Genomic DNA, 15,789 nt, shown 5'->3' with positions numbered 1-15,789 from the left:
ACTTTAACCCTGGAAATCAGTTCGCAGAACGGGGAGGATGGGTGGGGCGGTAAGGAACCTATCACTAACTAATGTCTCTTACAGATATATCATTACACAAGTAAGTAACTTGTGCATCTGAAAGAGACACGTTAGTGATAGATTCCTTACCTTAGAATAGATACCCCAGCAATACCAACACCGGTGGTGGGTCTGCGAACCAATATCACACCAGAAAGTCACGGAGAACAGAACGGCCAAAGAAGCCGTCTCTCCGGACTTGACTGTCAAGGCAATAATACTTAGTAAAAGTGTGCAGCGAGGCCCATGTGGCTGCCTGACAGATGTCTTGCAGGGGGGCACCACGTCCCAATGCAGTAGTAGCTGCTGTCGCCCTGGTAGAATGGGCGCGCAACCCCACCGGGGGTTCCTTTTTAGCCAGAGAATAACAGGCTTTGATAGACAAGACGACCCAGCGGGAGATAGTCCTCTTGTGTACAGCCCAGTCTTTTTTGGCACCTACGTAGCCAACAAAGAGCTGGTCATCCACCCGGAACTGTTGTGTGCGATTCACATAAAATGAAAGCGCACATTTTGGGTCCAGACGGTGGAGCCTCTCTTCCTGTCTGGAAGGGTGCAGGGGCGGAAAGAAAGTGGGCAAGGTGATAGTTTGTCCAATGTGGAAGGCAGTGACAACCTTTGGCAAGAAGGAAGGATGAGTGCGAAGCACAACCTTGTCCGGATAAACCAACAGAAAAGGAGGTTTACAGGAAAGAGCCTGGAGCTCACTCATGCGCCTAGCGGAGGTGATGGCAACCAGGAAGGCAGTCTTCAAGGTCAAGAGACAAAGAGGACAGTTGTGAAGAGGCTCGAAAGGAGCACACATGAGATAAGTAAGAACCAGATTCAAGTCACACTGTGGCATCACAAACGGAATAGGAGGGAAAAGGTGTGTAATGCCGTTAAGAAACCTATTTACAATTGGGGACTTGAAAAGAGAGGGCTGATCAGGAAGCCTGAGAAAAGCCGAAATGGCAGAAAGTCCTTAATAGTGCCCAGAGCAGAGCCCTGCGGGGCCAGAGAAAGAAGGAACAAAAGGACCTCTGAAAGAGGGACAGACAGGGGATCCACAGCCTTTGCTGTGCACCATGCCACCTGAAGGCGTATACTGATTTAGTGGAGGGACGCCTGGCTGCCAGAATGACATCACAGACTTCAGGAGACAAGTCAAACTGAATCAACTGTCGCCGCTCAATCTCCAAGTATGTAGGTGGAGGATGGACAGGTTCAGGTGGAGGACAGTCCCCTGTAATTGCGACAGAAGATTCTCCCGAAAAGGCAGTCGGATCGGGGAATCTATTCGAGCCCAGTCCGGGGCCACAAGAATGACTTGGGCCCGGTCGCGTCTGATCTTCTTCAGCACTCTGGGTAGAAGTGTTATAGGCAGAAAGGAGTACAATAGACCGCAGCTCCACTCGTGACGAAAAGCGTCGCCGAGCGAGTGCAGCCTTGGAAACTCCAACGCGCAGAAGTGATGACATTGCGCTTTCTCTTCGGCGGCGAATAGATCTAACCAAGGCTCTCCCCACTGTTGAAAGAGACCTTGCGTCACCTCCGAGTGAAGACGCCATTTGTGATCCATCAGGCACCGGCAGCTGAGTTCGTCCGCCCTGGTGTTCAAAGAACCTGCCAAGTTTTGAACCGTCAAGGAAATGCCTTGACGGTCCAGCCATGTCCAGAGGCGCGTTGTTTGTTGCAATACCACATGGCAGTGGTGTTGTCTGTGAACACCTGCACCACCCTCCCCTTGACAGAGGGAAGGAATGCTTTCAGTGCAAGAAGGATCGCCCGAAGCTCCAGAAGATTGATATGGAGCCCTCTGATCTCCGCCTCTCTCATGTGTCCACCCCATCCCAGGAGGGACGCATCCGTCACCACTGTGTGCTCCGGTTGGGGAAGGGAGAGGGATCTGCTGCTGACCCAGTGCTGATTTGTGTGCCACCACTGCAATTGTTGTGCAGTGCCCTCCGAGATCTGGACGTAGTCGGACAGGTTCCCCTGATGCTGCGCCCACTGAAACTTCAGGTCCCACTGCAGAGCCCACATATGCCATCTGGCATGGTTGGTTAGCAGGATGCAGGAGGCCATGAGGCCCAGCAGCCTCAAGTTCGCCCTGACTGAAACCCAGGACAAGGGCTGAAATATCGGAATCATAGCCCGAATGTCCCGGATTCGCTGTTCGGGAGGATAAACCCGAAACTGCACCGTGTCCAGAACCGCTCCGATAAAGAGGAGCTTCTGAGAGGGAATCAGGTGCGACTTCGGCACGTTGATGGAGAACCCCAGCAAATGCAGGAGGTCGGCTGTAGTCTGGAGGTGGGAGACTACTGTTTTGGGCGAGCCCACCTTCAACAACCAGTCGTCTAGATAGGGGATGACTGAAACCCCTGATCTGCGCAGATGAGCTGCGACCACCGACATCACTTTGGTGAACACCCGAGGAGCGCTGGTAAGGCCAAAGGGGAGCATGGTGAACTGAAAATGCTCCGGCCCTACTGTGAATCGCAGATAATGCTGGTTGGCCGGCAGGGTGGGGATATGAAAATATGCGTCCTGCAGGTCCAACGCTACCATCCAGTCTTGCGGGTCGAGGGCAGACAAGACCTGCGCAAGTGTGAGCATCTTGAACTTCTACTTCCGGAGGAAGCGATTGACGTTCCGAAGGTCCAAGATGAAGATGAGACGCAGGCCTTTGTCCTTATTTGGAACCAAGAAGTAGTGGGAGTAACAACACCGACCTATTTCTGGAATTGGAACGCACTCGATGGTCCCCTTGGCCAAGAGGACCGTAACTTCCTGCTGGAGAAGTACCAAGTGATCCCGACATGCGGTGATACTGTGGTGGCATGGCTAGGAGGAGTTGTCTCGAAGGGGAGGGAGTAACCCCTTTGGACAATTTGTAGAACCCCCCTGTCCGATGTGATGGTGCGCCAGTGGTGGAGGTGATGGCGAATCCTGCCACCCACTGGCATCTGATGGGCCTGAAACACCAGACTAGGAAGGTTTGGAGGCAGTGGCAGCAAGGGGGGGTGGTGGACTGACCCGCACTCTGTCCCCGCGACCCGCCTCTGCGGGTCCCGCGGCTGCGCTGAGACTGTTGCTGCGCAGGCCTGTAGCTCTGAAACTAACGTGCTTGGGCGCCCCTTCCTTGACCACGAAAAGCAGAAGTGGAAGGAGTGCGTGTAGCCGAAAGGCCTAAGGACTTGGCTGTAGCCCGCGAGTCCTCAAAACGCCCCAACGCGCAATCCGCCTTATCGCCAAACAGGCGAGTGCCATCAAAGGGGATGTCCATCAATGTGTTCTGGACATCCCAAGAAAAGCCAGTCGTTCTCAGCCAGGCATGGCGGCGTAGCGCCACTGTTGTGGAAATCGCCCTGCGGATCGTGAACTTGGCTGCGTCTCTCCCCTCAGCAATAGCTTGGGAGAGTACTGTCCGAGCCTCCACAGGACACTGAGGCAGCACTTGGGCAACAGTATCCCACACAGAATGGGAATAACGAATGGCCCAAGAGACATACGGTGTTCACAGACTGCAGCCCTGAACTGGCAGAAGAAAAAACTTCGTCTCAAACTGCTCCAGTTTCTTGGATTCTCTATCCGGTGGTGCTGAAGAGAATGCGCTTGGGGACGCAGAGGCTTGGACAACCAAGCTCTCAGGGGTAGGGTGTTGGGAGAGGAAAACGGGGTCGCCCGGTACCGGGCGATGGCGTCGGGCCACGTTCTTATCCACAGGAGCCGCTGTGTTGGGCCTGGACCAGGTGCCCAAAAGAACGTCCAAGAGTGTATCATTAAAGGGCAGCAGCGGCTCCATAGAAGAAGACGCCGGCCGAAGCACCTCTGTCAGGAGGTTAGTCCTGGTGGCCACAGTAGGAAGCTCGAGGTGGAGAGCCTCGGCCACCCTACGCAACACCACAGAGTAGGAACCACCCTCCTCCATAGCCACGGTAGAATGGGACAGTGTGCCAGGTTCAGGAGCATAGTCCTGGTCACCGGCATCCCCCAGATCCTCATCCCAATCCGGGTCGAACTTCCATTGTGCTGCGAGAGGGTCCTCAGACCCCTCCGAGTCCTCCACAGCCTGCCGAACAGGTGGAACAGGAGGAGGTGGATGAAGAAAGGGAAAGAAATTCCCAAATGGCGTCAGAATCGGCGTCGATCGACACCCCTGCGGCGCCGTCTCCACGTCGGGGAGGAGGCCAGGGACGGCGTCGGCCGACGCCGGTAGCGGCACCATCAATGTCGATGGAGGTCGTACTGGGCCAAACAACATGGACGGAGATCCACACGTGGATCCATGGGTGTCTCTCGGCATCGAGACCGAAGTCGTCGACGACGTCGGGGCCGGAGCCGGCGACGTCGAAGAACGAGGACCCCCAGTAGGGCCCACGGGGCCCGAAGGTGCACCGGCGGGGCCGGACGGTCCGAAGACACGTGCCATGCTGACAGGAACTCCTGCAGCTGGGCCGGAGTCGCCGATGGACCCAGAAAGGGCGGGTACGACATCGGCAACTGCGGAGGCTCCGCCGGAGCTGCAGGGGCGGCGCCAACTGCACCCTCAGCCTCAAGGGAAAGGGGAAGAGCGACAGTGCTTCTTCGACTTCTTGTGCTTCGCCTTACGTAACTCCGAGTGCGAAGACTTCGAATGGTGGTGATGGCTCCGCATTTGGTCCCCCGACCTACCTCCCAGGGGACCAGAACCTGGAACGGCGCAGAGCCGACTCCCGGGCCTCTAGCCACTTTCGGGACCGCTCCTGCAAAGATTTTGGAGCCATGGTCCGGCAGTGGGCGCAAGACTCGGAGTCGTGGTCGCGCCCCAGGCAGTAGAAACACTCACGGTGCAGATCCGTCACCGACATCGTGCGGCGACAGGCCGCGCAAGACAAACCTGGCATCCCTATGCACCTGGAGCGTAAGTAGTCAAAACACCAAGACAAAAGTCGCAAAAGATTCAGTCAAAAAATGACTGGGGGTACCGCTCTCTCCGGATCTGCGCTTGCTGGCGCGGAAAAAGAAAGAACAAACGTCAGTGCACGTGGGCACGTCTTAGTAGCTCCAGCGACGTCATCTTGGCAACTACGACGCCAATGACGCATGCAGAGTTGTACGACGACGCCTTCCGACGCGCAAGGGCACTGCTGGCGAAAACTTTCTGGATCCAGTCTGATGCCTGGGGATATTCTAAGGTAAGGAATCTATCACTAACGTGTCTCTTTCAGATAGTATTATATAATACATATATATTTTCATAAATACCTTGTGTAGTTACCTCTCATTTAATCTATACTATTGCATTCCAGTAAAACAAGCTGCTTTACACTCCTTCAAGACGAAGCATGAAGGCTCGACAGCTACCACATGGATAGCTTTCCAAGGTTGTCTGAGACCTCCTAAATCACCATAAGGTTTGTGTGGACTGGTGCAAGATGCCAACTTACATTAGTGGACAGCATATACCAGGCCAGCCTCTCACATACAGGCACACCAGAAGGAGTCTGCAAGGATCCGTACAGCGTTAACATGGCCACAGAGAACTCTTTGATCTGTTTAGGCGTGGCAGATGGCCCTGGAAACTCAGGTTGTGCTGGAACAAGTTGCAGCTCAAAAGTCGAATGACTTCGGAAGCATGATCGAGATGTATGGTGCCACCCTGCACCTTCTAGAGATATTGTGAGTGACAGGAAGGGGCTGAATCCCATTTCGATCTCTTGTGTTTTTTCTTTCACTTACCCAATGAATTGGATTGAGAGGAAAACTGAACCCTGGAACGACTCCTGTGACTTCAGAATCTCAAATGGGACCAAACTTTCAACTTGCACCGGTCAAGTAGCGGAATAAACCAGTGTTTGAAGATGTAGAGTTTCGCCTCGTCATCTTGTATGGACTAAGGGTTCATCAATGGCCATAGAGTTGTAGCATGAACCCAGGCAAATGTGGTGAGGACTCTTACAGATATTTGTTTGTGACAGTCGTTACAGGGCTTTAACCCTGTTATTTTGGGAGGTGACATACCCCTTTCACACTGAAAAACAATTCTGATTCTTGTAAGCGACTCAAACAGACAAGAGATAGCCCAGAATCCATGTCTTGTGGTGCAGAAAGAAAGGAACTGTAGTCAGCACACATGAGCGACACCTGTCTAGGCACAAAAAGTCACTCCCATAGCAGTACGGCATCATTGTGCAGCTGGACAATGCCACCTACCAGCACGCAGAAGTACTGCTCAAAAGATTCCCAATCCAATCTGACATCTGGGGAATATTCAAAAATTGAGGAATCTGCGGCTAGTAGTCTCTGTCAAAAAAAAGCACATTTCTTTTTCTATAAACTAAAGAAGGGGTTGTCACCTGATTTCTGTTGAGTGCTGAGCCTCTAACCCCACACTACCCTCCTAAGTAAGGCTTGGACTGCCTGAGTTCGCTACTCCGAGAGCCAAATCTTAAAGGGATGTACTTAGTGATCAGTTTTGGGTGCAACAGGAAGATTATGGCCCTAGACAAAAGTGATAAACCACTCTGATTAAAACAGTCTGGGCCCAGTAAACCCTGACTACCAACGAGCACAAGAAAACATTCCCACACAATGCAACAATTAAATATTTTCTTCTCCCAGCAGGCAATTGTGACACAGAGAAATAGGTCACACCACTGACTAAGCCATGTAAACCATCTGCCATGGTAAGGGCAACTGCAACAAAAGAGAAGAAGCAAGAAGGAAGGCAGTAGATCCTGCACCACCCAGGAGTTTCATCCAATCGTCAATCCAGACTTGACTGGACTCTGGAATCGAGGGAGAGGTAGTATAAAATGCTACCTTCACTGCCAGGAGCAAGCACATGAGGTGAATGTCCTTGGCCAAAGGGAAGTGTGGTGGCACTGTATGAGGCACAACATCATCTCACCAAAGATACACCTCTATTTTTCCTCCTCTTAGTTCCAGATCTGCTTGCTCTACTTATGTCCAAAGCTGCATCATTTCTGATACATGGGGCACTTGTAACTCATTGGGGAGGTGGAGGGGGGTTAGGGTTAACCACATTTTTAAAGTTGTGCCTTTAGGGTTCCCTCAGAAATAAGGAACTACCTTTAGAATTGGGAATATTGCACCCTATTCCACCAGTACTCATTTCTCCCCAGAGTTTTATCTGGCTATTTAGACTGCTTTTAGCTGCTACTATATCTGGGTGAACTGCAAATGATCTGTGAAATTACCAAAGGTCTTGTAATTCCAATAGGGCCTGTATCTCCTGTTAATGTCACCAATTGGAGTTACAGGCGACTTATAATGAGGGCCCAAGCCACCCTTTTGAATTAATGTACTCAAAACATCACATCTAAATATCATAATAACACTTAAAATATTACATCACATATGAACAATTAGTAAGCCTATGTAACATTTGGCAATAACGTCTATACTATTAGACAATTGCAATTGTATATGAATAATTACATTTTAAAACGATGTAATATCATATTATGAAACTTCTTTTTCATCTTAACATTACGAATGTGGTGGATTCAATGAGGCATTAAATATTTAAATACCTGCATTAGTTCGTGTAAAACTATCGGTGAAATTCCTCTTCATTTTCTAAAAGCAAGCAATATACATTAATATACATTGAATAATCAATTAATATTAACGACATAGTTTTAGCAAAACTTAAATATTATGCTATAGTCTGCAAATAAAAATCGAATGCACAGTTAGTTTGAAAAGGAGAAGGTACACTTATTGTTGGAAGACGCGATCATGTCCACCAAATGATGTTTTTGAGGTATTGGGAAAATATTTTAATGCTATTGCCATATCATACAAAACTTCCTCGTTTTAACAAGTGCTGACTAATCACAACTTTGTAGACTTTTCATTGGTATATCTTCACTACGGAGTGATATTGAAGAACAGGTGAAACAATATGGCATCAGCCATTGTGGTAATCCTTGACGAAAGTATGATTATAGGGTCAAGTCACGAACTTACGTTTCCAAATCATAGTAATTCCTGTTAAATCAGTGTATGTTGTACAACTAGTAAAACGGCCTTTAAGGTGATCAGAATAATTTTCTTATGCAGCACAATAACAGAAAACAGCAAGCACATTGGACATTAATTAGGATTTAAAGCATTTCCTTAGGCTACACAGCATTCTCAAAGGCACCAAGCACTGGCAAATCCAATCCGTCTGTCGTTGGCTGCCAGCCTTTTGGTTTTGTCAATGCGTGTTTTGTTTTGCCATGCTTAAACCCCGTAAATGCTGGGATTTCTCTTCCCTAGTGCTGAGCCCTTTTTTGGCTATTCGGAGCGGATTGTGCTTAGGACTCCATAAACTTTTTTCCACATAAGGGATCCAAGCTAAATTGGCACTCTTTTTTCCAGTATCCTGAGGGTTTGTGGATTACTGAGGAGGGGGATTGGGAAAATGGCCAAACTACAGTTACATTTTGAGATTTTGGGAAAAATAGGAAAAAAGTGCTCTGCAAAAAAGTGTCCTTTTTTTCCCTAAAACGGCATCAACAAAAGGTTTGCTGTGCTAAATTCATCTTCTACCTAGCTTTTAAAAATGTAGCTGAATAAAAAAAAAAGAATTTCTTATCACAGTTTTGGCATTTTTCAAACAGGAAGCCCACTTTTCTTATTTTTGGTGTGTTAAATCTACTTCCAGTTTGTGGTGGAAACCAGTGTGAAACCCATGGTTGATCTACAAGAGTTATAGATTTCTGAAAAGTAGACTACATTCTGAATTTAGCAAGGAGTGACATGTGTAGATCCCTCAAGGTTTTCCCAAAGAAACTTTCTATTGACATAAAGAAATATTGAGAATGAGTAGGAAAAACAGCCATTTGTGACAACGATTTCATCTGTAACATTTTGTCAGAGTGGCTGATTTACAAAGGCAATACACATTATGTTTGCTAGACCCTTCTGGTTGAGATGTGTTGTATTAGTATTCTCCAAGAACCTGAAGTACCCAGAGCCAGTAGCTGAGCTGCACAGCACAACAGTGTTTTATTGTGTATCGAGTATAGACCAATTCATTTGGTGAAATATGTAGATTGAAAAATGGGTATCTAGGAAACCTATGTATTTCTGAAATAGACACAGCATATGGAGTTTGGGAGCAATGGTTATTTGTCCACCTCTGAATTTGTGGCCACCGATACTAGCATGCGATTAAGGGGGCATTTTTCAAAATGTCTTCTTTCTTACACATTGGCTTACATTTGATAGGCACAAATGCAGTGAAATACAATTGGTAATAACAAGTGTTCTACTATTGTATGTTTTCACATTCTTTAAATGGTACCTCACTTGTGTGGGTAGGCCCAGTGCCGGCAACAGGAAACAGACCAAAATACAAAATGGACACATCTCATTTTTCCACTCAATATTTAACATTTTGTTTGCGAAGTGGGTAGCAGTGAATTTTGGGCCTCAAGTTCTGGCGGCACCTTTGGAAACTTAGCAAACCTGCAATTGTTGAAATCTAGACACCTGGGGGAATCCGTGTTGGGGTGACTTGCCTGGCTCTCACCAGATCTAAAAAACATATTTGTTCTGGAATCTGCTGGGTGTTACAAACTGCCATCCACCCAGCATTCCCCCAAGTTTCGCAATAAAAATGGTATCTCACTTGTGTAGGTAGGCCTAGTGCCCGCATCAGGAAAATGCAGCTGGCTACATAAAATTTTTCCACATGGTTCTCCACCTCCCTCCGCGAGGAAAAAAGTAGCTGTAAAGCACTCGAACGGAAGTGGAGACTAAATTACGATCTTGAAGCTAAGCTTGCCTATAAGACGGCCTTGAAAAAATTTCTCAAACATAAAAAAACAGCCATGAAAGATCACTTCTCGCTCCAAATTTCCAAAGCCAAAAACTCTTCAAAAACTCTCTTCTCCATCGTTAAAGATTTCATTACCCCTCCGGCCAGGACCACTCAGGTCTTAGCTAGCCAGAAACTATGTGAAGGACTCTCGGACTTTTTCCTCGATAAGATCGATAGACTCTGCGTTTCCTTCCCTAAAGGGCCAATGCCTCGGCCTCCCTCTACCGATCCCCCTACCTCTCCGTCCCTCCTTGCCTTCGATAAACTTGCCCAGGAGGATGCTATCAGACTACTCATTCATTGCAAGTCTGGTGCACCCTCTGACCCCGTTCCGGCCAAAATTATGGGTGATCTGGCCTCCCTGCTAGCCGACCCTTTCCTCTCCGTCTGGAATGCCTCTCTGCACCATGGCTTTTTCCCTACCACCTGGAAGGAAGCTTTGGTGATCCCAATTCTAAAAAAGGCAGATGCCGATCCCACTGTTTTCTCCAACTACCGCCCTATTTCCCTCCTCCCCAAACCTGCTAAGGTTTTGGAAAAAGCCGTGCAGTTGCAACTCTCGGAGTACTTGGAGAACAACTTACTACTGCACGACTCGCAATCTGGATTTCGGGCGGGACACAGTACGGAGACGGCTCTGCTGGAGGTCTCGGAGACCATTCGGGAGTGCGTGGACAGAGGCGAGGAGGCCATGTTGGTCCTCCTCGACCTGTCCGCGGCATTCGATACGGTATCCCACTCCATCCTCCTTGACCGACTACGGCTTATGGGCATTGGCGGCACTGCCATCAGTTGGATCGAGTCCTTCCTCTCTGGAAGAAGTCAAAGGGTGCTGTTGCGACCTTTCAGATCGGAGGAAAAACCCTTATCTTGCGGTGTGCCACAGGGCTCGGCCCTCAGCCCTCTGTTTTTCAACATATATCTTGCCCCTCTGGCCGGCGTGGTGGAGTCCTACGGAGTCAGGGTGGTCTCTTATGCTGATGATACTCAGCTTGTGTTCTCCTTTAGAGGCCACTCTGACTCCGCGTTCTCTAACTTCCGCAGGTGCCTTAACAACATCAGTGATTGGATGTCTGAAAACCATCTAAGACTCAACGCAGACAAAACAGAGGTGCTGTTTTTTAACCAGAAAAATTCCATCCCCTCCTCCTGGTGGTGGCCCACGGCACTCGATCCCGCTCCCTTTCCCGTCCATTCGGCCCGTAACCTGGGCTTCCATTTCAATGACTCCCTATCATGTAAGACTCAGATTCAAAAAGTGACCTCTGCCTGCTTCCTGAAGCTACGCATGATCAGGAAAATCCTCCCCTACCTCCCTTTGGATTCCCGCCGGACAGTTACCCACGCTCTCATCACGTCCCACCTGGACTATGCTAATAGCCTCTATGCCGGAGCTCCCCAATACCTGATTGACCGGCTGCAGATTGTCCAGAATGCGGCGGCGAGGCTGATTGGCAATATTTCTTATCGTCAGTCAGTTGCCGCATATCGTAAGGAACTGCACTGGCTACCTGTGGCCAGCCGTATTCAGTTTAAGATCCTCACTCTGACTCATCGAGCCATTAATGATCGCGGACCAAACTACCTAAAAAAACGAGTTTCAATATCCCGGTCCATCAGATCTCTGAGATCCAATGACCTACGCCTTCTGATCTCTCCCCGCTTTAGACTATCCAGAATGGGTGGCAGAGGATTCAGTGTCATTGCTGCAAAACTATGGAACTCCCTGCCAGTCGATCTCAGATTCTGCCCTTCCGAATCTATCTTTCGGGCCAGACTCAAAACCTGGCTCTTTTCCAGACTCTGATTTATCATGCCACTTCCCCTGTTGTGCCTTCTTTCCCCTCTAAGACTCAGGTTCTAGCGCCGGGACACCCCTCCGGGGGTAGCTGTGCGCTTTATAAGCTACATAAATAAATAAATAAATAAATAAATCTGACCCTTTTTTTGCTAAGTGGGTAGCTGTGAATTTATTTTGGGCTCTATTTCAGCCAACGCCTAGGGAAACCTAGCATCAAACCAGCATATTTTTGAAAACTAGACTACTAGGGGAGGCCAGGGGTGTGTGACTTGCGTGGCTCTCACTGGGTAATTTTACCCAGAAGCCCTTGCAAACCTCAAACTTTGGCAACAAAAAAAACAACACACATTTTTCTCACATTTCTGTGACGAAAAGTTGTGGAATCTGTGGGGATCCACAAATATCTGACATCCTGAGTTCCCAAATGTCCCCAGATGGGAACGGTGCTCCACTTGTCTGGGTAGGCCAAGATATCACAACACAAAAGGCGCTAAATTGCTAGATAAGAAACAGGGGTAGGTTCAGTATTTAGGACCCTGCTTTAGTGCCACCCATGCAAACCTACGAACCACAGACGCGCTTGATAACTAGACAAGCAGAGGATTCCAAGGTGGTGTGCCTTGAGTGGATCCCACGAGGTTTCTTACCGACACTGCCCTGCAAATCCTAAACTCTGCCTAAAATCTCACATTTTCCTTACATTTCAGTGATGGAAACTTCTGGAATCCGCAGGAATCCACAAAAGTTCACTCAGCGTTACCCCACTTGTGCTTCTTAGAAACACAGTACCACTTGTGTGGCTGGGACTAGTGCCTGCACCAACGAACAGATAAAACCAAGGTCAATGGGAGCCCTTGCAAGGTGACTCTAGGGTCTTGAAGGACCGGTTGGAAATCCAGATTATAAGTAATTGGTATCATGGTTGAAGGGATTGTGGTGGATCCTTCCTTTCTTGTTATCTGTTGCTAATAGTCAAATAATATCAGAGAGGAGTGTAAGAGTGCAGAGATGCCACGGAGCCCCCCTTGAGGAAGCAACAAAAGGTGGCCAGGGGAGGGATGGAGGCGAAAAGCTTTGTTCGATTGTAATCCACCCCTGATCTTCAACATCATGATTTCATTCTAAAGCTGGGTGGATAGGAGCTGTCTTTCCCAAATTAAGAGAGGCTCATTAATATTCATGAGCCTCACAATTTTCGACCCCATTGGGAATCGCAAACAGTGTTAAACACACTGTTGTACATGCAAAATAGCGCCTCGCAAATTGCGAGTCACAAAAGATTCACAATTTGCGAGGAGCTATTTTGCGGGTCATACATCTGGCCCTGAGTCTTGTAATAACTGTTGGAAGAGTGCTCACACAGAGTGCTCACACATAATTTTCAAGACCCTTATTATCAATAGGAGATACAATGAAATACCTCTGATACGAATGTTATTTCTCTGAGAGTGATTTTCAAAGTCGCCTATTTTGTTTGTCATCAGCATTGCATCTTGCTTGGGTGAGGGAATGGATAAGTTGTTTTCGACCCGATCTAAGCTAGAGTCCATTTTTGGATATGATGATCAGAGCTGCCAAGGTTTCAGATTGGTACGTGTGACATTTTCATAATTTCCGTGTAATTATGAGTGATGTATGAGTGACACTTTCTTGTGAGCAAAATCAATCAATGGTGAGGGAAACATACAAATATCAGAAATTACACCCATTTGAGCAACAAGAAACTCTAAGAAGATCTTAAAACTGCTGCAAAGCTCCAGAAATTGAAGGGCACTAACCGGAGACAGACTGCATGACTGCAGTTCTCAGTACAACAGGGCAGGCAGGCACTACAGCCGCTCAAAAGATAATCTAATTTATCTGATCATTCATGATCGCGCGCTAGAAAGCAAATGTTATAGCATAGCATAGGAAGCACAATGGGGAATTATAACGGCACGGAGTCTCACAGCAAGCTGGGTCACGTCTATGCCCTTCAAAGGCTGCTCCACTCAACTGGGATGAAAATGGGACACTGCAGCCCAGCCACTGCTTTCACAACACACATGGAGGGCAAGTGAAGGGTCAGGGCATAAATACTTTGTTCAATTTGCGATAAAATGTCACTCAAACAGCATCAAATGTCACACATAAGCACACCACAGAATCATGGTTCAAAGAGTGGAGTAACCCAGACATTACCCAGACCCTACCCCTCGGATATACCATTTGTAGACAGGACATGACAACGATACAGGGAGGTGGACTTGCAATTATTCACCGAGATACATTCCAATGTGTAACATTTGACCTGCTTCATCTGAAAGGGATAGAAAGCCTCGGTTTCTGTATTAAACATAATGGATCAATCTCCATAGCAGGAGGGCTCATATATCGGCCTCCTGGCCCTAGCTCCGTCTTTTTAGATTCCATAGGGGACACATTAGGCCTTTTAATTCTTTGGTATTCCAATCTTACCCTTTTAAGAGACTTTAACCTCCACTTTGAGAGTAGATACGAACCCGGAGTAAGAAACTTCTTGTTGTGTGCAGATTTAGATTCCGTATATAGGTTTCTCGATTTATGCCCTTATATAGGTACAATTCACATTGCCCTTATTTGGACATAGAAATCCGGCCCTTATTTAGACATTGTCCGTATAAACCAAATACAGGCATGGCCACCTACATCCGTCCATCCACGTCACAACGAATTCTTGGAAAACCAGACCTTAAGCCTTTAGGAATTTCCCTCAGCTTGAATATTGATTTCTCCAAGAACTCATTAAGTATGCATGAACATCTTTTCCTTAGGGGTTCATTCATGACGTACCTCTGCCCGACTTTTACGTCAATACTGGCATTGATAGACACCTTCAAGGTATAAATATACCAACACTTGCACTGGCAAATTACAGTTCCCGGAGGATTCGATCCAACCCAGACTACGCAGTTCGCCACGGCAAGTTCGGAAGGAGATCGAGTTCCAGCCTGATGCACTGACCTGACGCTGTCATCCTCCTCGCAGAGAAACCAGCTCCAGTTCTCTCTGACTTCCCTTGCGGGGGGTTAGACTATCGATCACGGAAAGGGGTTCCAACCTCTCTCATTCTAAGGTATGGAGCTGACTAGAACTTAGAGAAACTTTTGGCAATTCTTGTCTAAACTAAAATATAGCTAGCTATACTTCAGAAATAGCCGCTACTTCAAACCTCATACTGCACTTAGGTTAGGTACACTGGGGTAGAACAATTTAGAAGCATCAGATGAGTATCACATTTTAGCTTATGTTATTTATGTATGTATTTTGATTAATATAGGTCATAGCTACAAACCATGCTATTGCAGTATTATTTTATCTTACTGCTAACTTCGTACATATTGTACTTTGCAGTCTGTCTTACGATTGTAGCAATTCATATCTCTTGCACGAGAAATAAGACTTTTCAATAAACCCTTTTATTGAAAAAGCCCATCTCTCTATTTCTGTGAAACTCTATAGAAACGAAGCATGCACGATTGACTGAATGAAACTGCAATCTATTGTTTTCACGATTGTGAGACTGTTCCGATTCTAAAGGGAAACAAAGTTGTCATGTTTATGCGGTTGTCAGAGACTAATCCCTTCTTGTAATTTCGAGAAGTTTCTAGTGACCTCTGAGTTAGCTGGCACACACAAATAATTAAGTTTAATATACTCGATAGAGACATACTGACCTTAGTCCTATGTCAAATCTATAGTGTATGTTATTCCAATGCGCAGAGCCTATCAGGGATATGAGAACTACACTACATGGCGACCAACGGTTTGGTAATGCACTAATTTAATGCTAGATACTGAAGTAACTCAATTGTGCTTTTCTCAGAGACCCTTTACACATAAAACTCCATAAGACGTCTGGAGTGGGTAGGGATAATATCCGCCATAGCTGAGTAGGACGAAAGTCCTATGTATTAGCTGTTTGGTTTTGTTCAACGTTGAAGGATACAGTGTTCCAAAATATTGTGCACCTTATCTTTGTTTCCTTGAAACTTGCTCTGCAATTTTTCATTAAACAATGTCCGACACCGGAGATGTTGTCGACGACAACAGTCAAGCTGCAGCTGACCTTACAGGTCTTAATGAAGACGAGTTGGGTGTTATA

General features: G+C 47.3%; 1 protein-coding gene across 1 annotated transcript in view; it reads right to left on the bottom strand.

The window, feature by feature from the left end:
* The window catches only part of SPATA22 (spermatogenesis associated 22), a 1,280,753-nt gene that overhangs the window by 976,286 nt on the left and 288,678 nt on the right, over window positions 1-15,789 (bottom strand). Inside the window, exon 2 of the mRNA XM_085646915.1 lies at window positions 7,584-7,629. Within this exon, the coding sequence (XP_085503041.1) occupies window positions 7,584-7,626 (43 nt within the window). The 5' untranslated portion in view covers window positions 7,627-7,629. The remainder of the gene's footprint in view (window positions 1-7,583; window positions 7,630-15,789) is intronic.

The sequence above is a fragment of the Triturus cristatus genome, chromosome 3_2 (assembly GCF_964204655.1).
Source record: "Triturus cristatus chromosome 3_2, aTriCri1.1, whole genome shotgun sequence".
NCBI classification, from domain to species: Eukaryota; Metazoa; Chordata; class Amphibia; order Caudata; family Salamandridae; genus Triturus; species Triturus cristatus.
This window is presented reverse-complemented; position numbering and strand designations above follow the sequence as displayed.